General features: G+C 32.7%; 1 protein-coding gene across 1 annotated transcript in view; it reads right to left on the bottom strand.

Annotated features, from left to right (window-relative positions):
* Positions 1 to 298: 298 nt before the first annotated feature.
* The window catches only part of LOC133200529 (uncharacterized), a 54,186-nt gene continuing 42,679 nt past the window's right edge, over positions 299 to 11,805 (bottom strand). The window contains exons 8-13 of the mRNA XM_061336316.1: positions 8,440 to 8,925; positions 4,777 to 5,028; positions 4,032 to 4,277; positions 3,220 to 3,347; positions 1,212 to 2,474; positions 299 to 1,011 (exon numbers count right to left, since the gene is read on the bottom strand). Of these exons, the coding sequence (XP_061192300.1) occupies positions 982 to 1,011; positions 1,212 to 2,474; positions 3,220 to 3,347; positions 4,032 to 4,277; positions 4,777 to 5,028; positions 8,440 to 8,925 (2,405 nt within the window). The 3' untranslated portion in view covers positions 299 to 981. The remainder of the gene's footprint in view (positions 1,012 to 1,211; positions 2,475 to 3,219; positions 3,348 to 4,031; positions 4,278 to 4,776; positions 5,029 to 8,439; positions 8,926 to 11,805) is intronic.

Raw genomic sequence — 11,805 nt, 5'->3', positions numbered from 1 at the left:
CAGTTTGATTTATCTTAAAACTTACGATCATAGTCATTAATCTCATTTTTTTAAGGAAATTTCTTTTAATCTTTGATTGTTTAAAAATATTACCTACATGTAACTTCAATGTTCTGTAATGATATGAAAAGTAGAAAAAGAAATATTTACATACGCAGCAGTTCCGCCAAAATATAATCCCTGCTAGATTTCAAACTCAGATTACCCGTTTCAATGTAAAGTTGTAAAATTATGAGAAGGATAGAAAAAAAACCCAGTCACTTACCTCTTAACAAATAGGACATATACATGTAAGCAAATATGCTTAGAATATTTTATTTTCCAGAATCCAGGCATATTCCTTTTTAAGCATGTGAGTAATATTACATCTTTTGTTCAATTTAAACACATTTTTTTTCTTCACAAAAATGAATGGGTTTGGGTTTCATCCCTGTTACATCATTAATACTATACATGCACTTATAATATTTTTAGATACATATATATTTTTTAATTTGCAATATGTGGTTTACATGAATACTTACATGAAATACTCAGGTCGATGCTTGTATGAACAAAAATAAGTTATCAGTCAACAATAGCATTACAGCATTCAAGGGATAAACCTAGTGAGTATTACTCAAGTCAGTTAACTGAATAATCACTGAAGGTCTGGAAAAGGTCCTTGAACTGGAGAGCTTTGTCATTCAGTGACCTTTCAGTAGATTTTCAGTTGAATGGCAGAGTGTAATCCTGTGATTATTAACCTTAGCAGATGAATACAACATTAATTCAATACGTATTTGTCTATCAATAGTTATTTGGATAGATATGGACCACTTAGTTAAAAAAACACAAGAGTTAATAGCTAAATTAAAGGATTAAAAACTATAAATAGAGATGAAAACCAGCATCTACGAGAAATAAGACATGAAAATAGAGCTTGTTTTGTACATATGAAATGTCATAGCTTTCACAATCATTTCCTTTTTTGTCCAAAAATCAAGAAAACAGATCACTGCTAACAGCTCCCTGAAATACCAAACATAAGAATAACATTCAAAATATATATCTATTCAGTTTTCTATAAATTTCTTAAATTTACTTCTTACATGGGAAGATTAAATCAACGACTTCCTTTTCATTTTCTATCTATATCACCATTATGTATTAAAAAAAATATTCCATACGAGACACTGCTATTTTTAATGTAAACTGTTTAATGCACATACCGTGTACCAATAATGCAGTAGATCATCACGAACAATCTGATGCTTTCGATGATCCATTTTTCTAAAATTTGGGCAAACTCGCTCATTAGTTTTCAGTTCCGCAACTGTTCTCTCTGGTAAGAAGCAGTCTTCATCTTCTTCAGTGATATTTATATCTTCACACGCGTATCCGACTTCATAGAGAACTTGGTGATGGAATGTGGTGGTAAGCTCCCCAAGCATATATTCAATTTGAACTCTGATCTGTTTGGTATCTGCGCTTGTTAGCTTGATTTTATCCTCTGGAGTAAACGCTTGCAATTGAATGGATGTTTTATTAACAGCAATAGCAATGTAAATGTCATCACCCTTTTCCTTGTAAAAAGCAACGTTTTTACAAAGCCAGTCCTGGCTTAAAAATTCCCACTTCGAAAAACATATCGCAACAAGTCTAAAGAAAAAGAAATGCGGAATAAATGTTTTGAAAGAAAAAACCAAAATCGGAGTCTTATTTCCGTTATTGTATAAATCAAAGCCTTCTGTTGTGAAGTCAGTCTTATTGATACTAGGGATATAGTACAGGGATTCTTGTCTTTTCCCCGACGCTTCGTCGTCTTCTTCCTCGACTTCTTGTGATTTCATTTTTGCAACAATGCCAAGTTTTTCCATGTATGGTACTATATTATCCTTTTGAAGAACATATGATTCTTTTTTGTTTTCTCTCCAAATCTTGACCAGTGTTGAATCGGAGATTATTCCGTTCTTCATGAAAATTTCCCATTCTTTAACCCTTCTGCATGCTGGGCGTGCGTGAGTAGGATCTGTTATGATATTTCTAAAAGCACCTACAAACCACTCAACGTCCAATATAATGTTGTGGCTCAGACCCATTTCTGAGAAATAGATTATCTGGCCTACCTCTGAAAAGTATCTAAGCATATCATCCAACTCATTTTCGTCTAGAAAATTAAACTCTTTCTCTGCTTGTAGGCTTTCTCTACTGCAAATTCTCTTTATTTTGTGTTCTTGAACAAATTGCTCAAACATGTACCATATATGTGGAATTTTTTCACCCCAATGCGGAAGACTTGTTGCTGTATGAACAATGCATTTTCTCACTTGTTCGATTGATTCTTCCTGATGTTCATTCAATTTTCCACGTGGACATTCAATCTCGAAGTAACGTGCTGGTGAAATGTGATCATTCAATGTATGTTCTTTAGGTAAACATTTCTCTAGTGTATCATAGAATGCAGTTTCGTTGGACGTGGTTTGTTTCCTCTGCTATAAAAATTGTATATCTGCGTGTTAATATTTACGAAAAACACAAAATGTGTCATTTATCCTCATATAATATACATGTAGCATAGCCAGGTAGATTATCAAACTCTTATAAGCATAGTGGAATTAGTGTGTTCCAAATTATGTCAACAACATCAACATTAAATGTTAGAGCATGAGCTGGTTTCTAAAGTAGCTTTGATGATTATCTAGACGGATAAGCTAAGAAAAGTATATTATCAATTCGTAATTCATTTAAGCACTTCGAATTACTTTACTGAATTGAATAACACTGATGTATGATGTAGTTAACCTAAATATTAATTGATATTGTCAAAAGTTCTATATATACTGTTTATAATGCAGGCATTTTTCAAGTACTGTTAAATCACTAATTTTCTGGGGGTTTAGTTTTCGTTGTTTGGAGGCACGAGGAAACCCACGAATTCATGTCCACCACGAAATGTAAAATTTCATATACACGACAACTAAACAGTACTTCATCCTAGAAATCAAATCCACACGAACCAATATTTTTTCCTCAAACCACGAAAATCTTACCCCCGGGAAAATATGTGGTTTCACTGTAATGTGGTTTTACAGTATTTACAATTTAATATTGATTGCAAATTCCTGACTGAAACAAAAGAATTTTTCAAACAAAAAAATATTAATGTTGGTCTGAAAGAGCAAGAATAGCATCAAATAAAAATAAAGAGGAAACCAATATTACATGAAATATTTTTACCCCTAAGCAGTCATGATGCGAGGCAATCAAGATAACAGGGTTGGCCTTAGTTTCATCACTTTGACTTTCCTTAGATGTCCCATCCTCACAGTAGGTCTTAATTGATTGCAGCCAAAACACAAAATAATCTTGCAAAGAACAAACCATATATATCTTTATTATTAATTAAGCTGTGCTAGTTTATTATTTCAGGCTATATATATGATATTTGGAAAATACCGACTTAGGTCTTTTTGGTAAAGCAAAGCAAGCACACGAAGGTCTTTTTTTTTCATCCAAAGGCCAAATACAGTATAATTCCCAATTTTCAGTCAATGACATTTTTAACATATATTTTAATGCTTATACCCTTCCCCTTAAAATGGAAGCTTTTTTTTAATCTGACAAAAATCCTTTGAACATTAAACACTGTCTGAGATATATATTTGAAATGTTACAATGGAGACCACGGGTAAATAAATTTCGGGTGGGCATGACTCTTAAATAATGCATGTTCTCTCTATACAATATATGGAAATTGAGAAATATACCAAAATATATGATAAGCTTTAATATTGATGTTTTTGAATACTCTTTACAGTACATCTGTATGAAAATGGTGAAAATATGATGTTAATAATAATTCCAGTTTGTTGTTGACAAGGGAGAGAGTACTGCATTAAAAAATCTCTGGACAACTGTCCCTGTGTAAAATGTATACATGTATTTCTCTGACTCTAGATTATATCTGTCTTCTTAAATGAAATGGAAGTCAAACTTGTAAATAGACAATAAAACTTTTATGTTTCAAGTTCGTTTATCAAAGGGAGTACCTGCAAATGTCCATTTATGAAATAAAGATCCTAAGGGGTTGTGTCTATCGGTGTCGTATAATATGGCTTTTTCATTCAGCCGTTTAGACATATCAACAACCACGAGATAAAAGGCTCTTCTGGAGAGGTAAATCTGATGACACGCATAATACGCTATCTGTCCAGCAAAATCCGTCATACTTATAAGTTGTTTGCCACTTGTGCTGTTAGAGGTCCTATCAGATTTGGTTCCATTTTTATCAAAATCTGAAAAAAAGTGAAACAGAATGCAAATATTAACTTATTTCATTTCAGAAAGAGAACATTTTCTACGCTATTAAATACAGATTGAAATTGAATGGTTACCCCACAATAATGTATATTTTTTCAAAGTGAAGCGCTTGTGTAACATATTTTTGACACTTGAACAGATAGACTTTGTTTTATAACTTCTTTAAAAAGACTATGAGATGTTAGTAAAAGTGTTTTTTATATAGATAATTCAATATACTGATATCACAGGGGTAAAATGGTCATTGGAAAAGATTAAATGTAGAATTATCAACTAAAGCATGCAAGTTTAAAAATAAATATTGCAGATATGAGGTCAAATTATATTATTACTGAGTATGTCTAGTGTAAAATATCATATTTCTCTACATTGTACAAAGAAATAATGTAGTTTGTATGTTCAACTTTTTACAGCGAAAAACCTGTTGATTTATAACAATTTATAAACGTCTTAAGACATAAGAAAAACAATCACCTATTAACGTGTCATCTTTAATTTCGAACAAATCCTCGTGGATATCAAGGCCGACGGTCGTCTCAGTTGGCTGTATACTTTCTTCTTTATTTTTCGTTTGAAGCCTTCTCAGAAGAGTCGTTTTTCCTGCGCCTGTGCATCCCACTATCATACCTCTGGCTCGACACATGTTCACACTATCTTGACTGGAAATTTGGACGAACCTTTTTCTTGCGTCAATGTCCCAATACAGTATTTCTCTGGGTATTTTCACTAAATATATCATGAATCTAATTATACACCATTTACGTACATTATTTTATTACTTTATACACACATACCTCTGTTAACTGTCGCATGTATTAATAAGTGTACGTACATGCAAAGGTATCATTTCTAGCAGAATTGGTACAAGTGTAATTGTAATTATAGAAACATTTATATTTGCAAAATCTAAACTGATGTAAGACCATTTTTTTTTTGGTATTTATGTTTACGAACACCAGACTTATAAAGTTTCATAGGAGGGGGAAATAATTTTTTTGGGGGGATAAATTATCGATTTCTGTTCGTTCATTTTTGCTTCCTTTATGATGCTCTCATAACAGGTTCTTTAATTTGCCGCTTCCTACAAAATGGTTACAACTAGGACCAGGTAGAAACTTAAATTGATAATTTCATCGTCTGCCAGTTGGGGCCAGTGATATAAATTTTGAGATGTTGGACAACATAATAATTTAAAAAAAAAAATCAAATTTCTTAACTCTTTCAATATATCTTTATTTTTATTTTAATCATGTGTAAAGTGAATGTCTAGAAATTGTTCTAAAAATATACTCGAAAGCTTACATATTCCTGTTAATACATGTAACAGACAGGGAGTACATGTATTGGGGAGGTGTCAAAATTTTTTTTCAACTAAATGTAAACTAATTTTTCTGGCTGTCACATTCATAACAATACTATATGCCTGTATATAATTGTATATGATTAATTTTCTTAATAGATGAAATATTTAATTTTTTTAGACTATTGTTTATTCCCCCCCACGAATGGACTTCATTTCTTCAAAAGTGTTATTCATTACATCTGATGCATAAGCAATGTTTTTCTAATGAATGTTGGCTAGACTGTAAGTTATTTCAGATACCTAAACAGTATCTCTGGCTATAGCTACCATGGGCAGTTTTTAACCTTTGAGAGGAAATTAATTTACACATGCAGATACTTTTGAATACGGATACATAATTATTTCACCAACAATCCATTGTGAAACAAAGTCATCAGCATTTTATTTGTCCTCTGAACAGGTGAAAACGTTTTGAATAGCACTCCTATTGATAAATTTTACACTAAACCATGGCTATGTTGCTTCTATCATACTATGGCCTATGCAGATATACATTCATTTACCCGCCATGTTTATCATAAACCGGAAGTACGAGTTCGTAAATTCGAAATGTCGATCCCGACACAAATTCGACAACGAAAAGAAAAAACTTCCACTTTTCTTTTTTTTTTTAATTCAAAAAATTGAGCGGCGGGTTTGTAAAAAAAAAATAATAATAATAAAAAGAAAATGCTGGCCTAATTAAAAATATTCACTCTTTTATTTGTCGCCCGCGTGGCGCAGTGGTTAGAGCGTTCGCTCTAGAGTCGCGGAGTTAGGAGTTGATCCTTACGTCGCGGGTTCGAATCCCACTGTGGGACGTGGAGACCGGTCCTTCGGATGAGACCGTATAAACCGGGGTCCCGTGTTGCAGTAGGTGCTGGCACGAAAAAGATCCCTCACTGCTCAATGGCCCTGAGTGCCGAGTATAGGTCAAAATTTGTAGCTCTGCACCGGCAAGTGGTGGCGTCTCCATATGAGTGAAAAATTCTCGAGGACGTTAAACAATAGACAAACAAACAAACAAACACTCTTTTATTTAGTAGACCTAATTTTTTATATTTTATTTTTTGCCGGGTAGAAATCTGGTGCTTTTTTAAACATGTTTAATGCTATTTCATAGACGAATAGTTGATATACATTTGGTATTTTGAGGGGTTTATACATAAAGTTAGCATTAATTTTAAATGACATGTCAAAGAAACTTTTATTATAATAAAAATTAACAGTCCCTTTTTTCTTGCTTAATCATACACATATTTTATTCTTTTTGAATTTTCAGTAAGAAAAACGTATCTCTACCAGTTAAGCAAAGAACAAATCCTTATGTTTCCTTTTCTTCTTCGATTGTTTGTTATGAAAAATAAAGACCTCTCATCCAGTTAGACCGAACTGATTCCTTAATTCATAAAAAATAAGAAAAAATGCAAAGAAAATTGTGTGTTTTTGTAAGTCCTACTTCTGATTGTACTGACATACTGGCATGCATTATTGTAGATACAATTGGAAGAGTTAATGGGTGGGTTATAATGATTGAAAACGAAAAAGATATGAAAGAAAAAAATCTTTTCGTACTGCTTGAATACATGTAACATGTTTAAGTAACTAGGTCTCCAAGGTTATTAAAAAATTCATTAAAACTTCTACATGTACCCTCCTATTCCCAACAATACAATAAAAGTTTATAGTTTATATGAATATCATTTTTAGTATGGTCAAATGAAATTAAATTACAGTTTACTATACATATATAGTTCATCGATTTTTTGTTTATTTTTTTTATTTGCTAAAGAGGTGCACCATCATCGATTAAGTATGTGAATATGATATATCCCCCCCCCCCCCCCAAAAAAAAAGATAATAACGTTACAATTATACATGTACATTAACGAAAATTAACACGTGTGAGTAAGCAGAGCATTTCAATTTATTCGTAGTAAATAATTTTCCGATAATTGGTGTATTTGACACACTTACATGTATAATTATACATGTAACAACATGAGCTATAATACGTAAACATTAGCTGACGAAAAGCAAGAAGGAGAATGGTATATCCGTGTAAACAATTTAAGAACACTGAAACGGAATCATATTCAGAAAAAATCTGCCGTTAAATTTAGGATTTATTATCGGCCGTAGGAGCGGACGATCTATTTTTGGTTGTGTTAGAAAGTGCACATGGGGAAATGAAATGTTAGTCTTTCATTGTTTTGATGGGATAATTCCTTATTGATAATATTCATAAAAGTTATGAATAAAAGTTTTAGGATATAAATCACAGAATTATCAAAAAATAGTAAAAAGTTTAAGAGAAAGTAAATTTTCATTTGAAAACACTATGTGAATAACAAAATGATTTTCTTTTCTGCTCTTCACATTTACAAATTATCACGGGACAAACATCCAGGGTATCAGCACTTTAAATGTGTAAGCCCTATTTTGTCATCATTCAGACATTAATTATAAATATTTGATATTTGTTGCATTAATCTACGAATCAAATCATTTCTTCAACAAATTAATCCTTTTCTCTATCTCAGACCGATTTTCATTTCGATGAATTTATTTATTTTGACCAATATTTAACAACAAAAGTATTAAAACAACACAGAAAAGTAAGGCAAGTGTAAAGTTTCCAAAAAGGCAATAAAAATGTATCATATACATGTACTTTTTCTAAAATGATTTTTTCTTGGACTCTTTCTTGTGGAAGTACTTAAAAATGCTAAATATATTTTTTGCGGCTTTGCATCAATTTAATTTGTTTATTATAGATCTAAAGATACACTTACAACGTTTACTGATACTGTCATGAATCCCCCCGTCAGACACGGTACAGTGTGTGATGATGTCCAGCTGTAGTTTGTCTATGAAGAGGTCGTACATCTTCTTCGGCTTGTCTGGTACATACAGACATCTCTCTCCCTCACTCCTCTTATACTCCCAGGACCTGCAGTATTCTGAGATCACGTCACGTGACGCCGTGGTCAGGAAAAACTCCTGATCACTGTCCTCCACCAGACACTCCGTGACAAAGGCGTACATGGCGTCATGTCGGATATCGTCTGACATAAATGTTGTCACACCATTATGTGTTTCTGTGATTCCATCAGGAAGATCTACCAAGCCGTCATCAGTGATATCAGTGAAATATCTATCTCTGATTTTGTCCCTTGTGATTCTGTGTGATTGTTCATTGAGATTCAGTTGATATTTCTCAGTTAACAGTAAGCAGTACAGTAGACATCTGACTTCTGGCGGGAAGTTATGGTATTTAGCTGCAGAGACAATAAATAAATAAATTAAAGAGATATAAAGAAATAGATACATAAATAAATATATAGATAAATAAAACCAATAAATTAAAGAAATATAAAGGATGACTGCACTTAAGGACATGCGAAAATTGTGACAAAACAAACTTTCAAAACAAGCATTTTTCTTTAAATTGCACGAATGGTCAACATCTAATCTACAACTTTATGTAATTACATTAAATAAAAGTACGTATTTACGAGGTACGAAGCTGTTTTCTAAGGCGGGGGTCATCACAATTCCTTGAATCTCCGTACGATAATGAGGACGCCCACTTTTTCGCTGACTTTATACATAGTCAGCGCATGTTTGTCTATTGTTCTCCGTTTAACAGTAGTTGTATATTTGCATTAACAATGTTGTGTCAAAAGGAGATTAATAGACAAACATGCGCTCATGGTTTAAACGAGAAAAAACTGCTTCTTCTTACATTCGCTCTCTCTATTGTAACCAAGGGTTGTGCAGGTCTGGACGATTTCCAAATATGGAAGTCAAGAACGATAACCGTGAATTGCTATTAATATACAGAATAAACAAGGCGCAAATCCTTCTGACCAATCAGATAACAGCATTTAGACAAACCCATGAGCAAATGAATAAAACACGTGGTTTTAAGGGGGATGTACAAGCCATCTTGGATGTATTCTGGTCTAAAATAAGAAATACCGAGAATGCGCTTAATATATTACCAAACCAGCTCAAAGTTACTCAAAGTGCTAATGCACTTATTACCTACTGTTAGAGACCAAAATTATTAAATAATTATTTTTCTATTGTTTGCATTTGGTGAAAATTAATCATGTTAGAACTGCGCAGCCACAGCATTCAGGAGATGAATAATGCAATGAAAATGATGTCAGTTCGGTTTATTAATAATATGGCTACAACCATTTGTTTTGCTATTTTCTTGTCGTTGTCCATAATTTTTGAAAATTTGATTTTTCGTATGGTGGTCTCCCTGAGGCCATGCGTTTATTATGTCCGCCATTCCTCTGTCACACAGAGTTCAAATAACATTGTTTTTAGAATAAATGAGACAGTAACGACATCAACACAAGACATATCTAAGTAATGGTCCTTAGTTTATACAACTTACATCTTTTATTTGTTGCATCGCATCGTCTGATTAATGACAGAACGCGATTTTAACCCATCTCTCGCAAACCGGGAAAAAATGTCCTGTTTATCACTCGAGTTTCCTCAGTCATATCATTCACGGAGCACGTGGTTGGCATATGCATATTTCTTTTGTGGATAGATGCATTTATTACAATCGAATTTTGCTTAGAACAAGTCTTATTAGTTTGTTGACTCCTTTCAAACTAATGGGAAAAGATTAAACAGTTCTAAACGTATGTGTTTACGGCGGATCTCTTTTCTATGGCGATAGAAGAAGTTTCCGGTGAAAACAGCTGATAGAAGGTAAGACACATTTCGGGTGTGTAAAAACGTGACTCTTTGTTTTAATCCTTGCAATGAACGTGTAATAATTTTCTGCAGACTTGCAGAGTTTCTAAAAATGTCATATATCTATGTGATTTCTGATCGGTTATCAGATATCAGTTAAAATTCTTGACTTCACGTTCCGAATTGCCTCTCCATTAAGTTGTGTTTGTACATAGAGACTATTTTTAAATGGGGCTCTGCAAGGAGGGTGAAATTTTTTAAATTTAAAAATGTTAAGCAAGTTGTGATATATTCAATAACACATTGTAATTATTACATTCGGAAAGTAAGTACACGTGCAATATTGTTCAGCAGGTAGAAAGAAAAAGTAGTTAGTTATAAAATTTCCTTCAGGAGCCTCATAATAATAGGAGATTGTTTGCTGTACTGTCGAGTATTAGGGCCGCACATTGTATGGAACATTGTTTTGGACCTAAAAACACATCATGGAAAAGTGTGTCCAGGTCTTTAACTGCAATGTTTTGAAGTCTAATTTTTATTAAAATACTTAAGTTATTGGACATGTTGAATAGTCATTAGTCAGAAAAATAAACTATTCATGTGACTGTGTGAAATTGTTTCCAAAATTTGTTTTGCATCAGTTTTGACACTGTATGATATATATATCTAGACACATGCACTTATTTCTGTAATAAAAACTTACCCTATAGTATAATAAAATTTTACATGACTTATGTCATAATCTCGAGGTTTCTAACTCCAAATCCAATTACATGGACTAAACCCTCCCAAAAATTGCAGTTTTTTTTATATGTTTAAATAGCACTTTCAGAGGACATGGAGGAAAAGCAATAGGAAAATGTTTGCTACCATTTTCTTCTTCAATAAAAGTAACAGGAATTAATGGAAAGCTTCAAGTATTGTGTATTTATTGTTGATTAAATGATTATGAATTAAATATTTTTCATATTGTAGGTGTCATATCCTTAGCTAGTTTCCCATAGATGTTCTGAGATGCAATTTAATACAGCCCTTAGTTTTGCACAAAGGAATCAAGTAAGTTTGTTAATAGCCCATGCATTTGTATCTATGTGCAGTTCCTCTTTTTTAATTTCAAGTTTCTTGCTTATAAACACTAAAATTTTTCGTTCTTAACACCATTTGTCAATGAATTTATTAATACAGGTACTTGTAAAATTTTGTTTACAGGGGGAGTCAATGCCAAGAATAAAAAAACTCAAGATTCATAATGGTGTGGATATAAGTTATAGGTGCAAATGGACTGCAAATATGAACACAAGTCTCCCCATTATTACAAAAGAAGAGCAAGAGAGAAGTAAGTCATTTGGATATCCAGGAGCTTGTTTAGATAATGATGTGCATGGCATGTCATTTAAATGCTTTGATGACAATGATCAGCTCAAGGCATCTTTGGT

The sequence above is a fragment of the Saccostrea echinata genome, unplaced genomic scaffold (assembly GCF_033153115.1).
Source record: "Saccostrea echinata isolate AGI-Se365-2 ecotype Australia unplaced genomic scaffold, CSIRO_AGI_Sech_v1 ptg000040l, whole genome shotgun sequence".
Classification (NCBI taxonomy): Eukaryota; Metazoa; Mollusca; class Bivalvia; order Ostreida; family Ostreidae; genus Saccostrea; species Saccostrea echinata.
The sequence above is the reverse complement of the archived record's forward strand: the minus strand, read 5'-3'. Positions and strand labels throughout refer to the sequence as shown.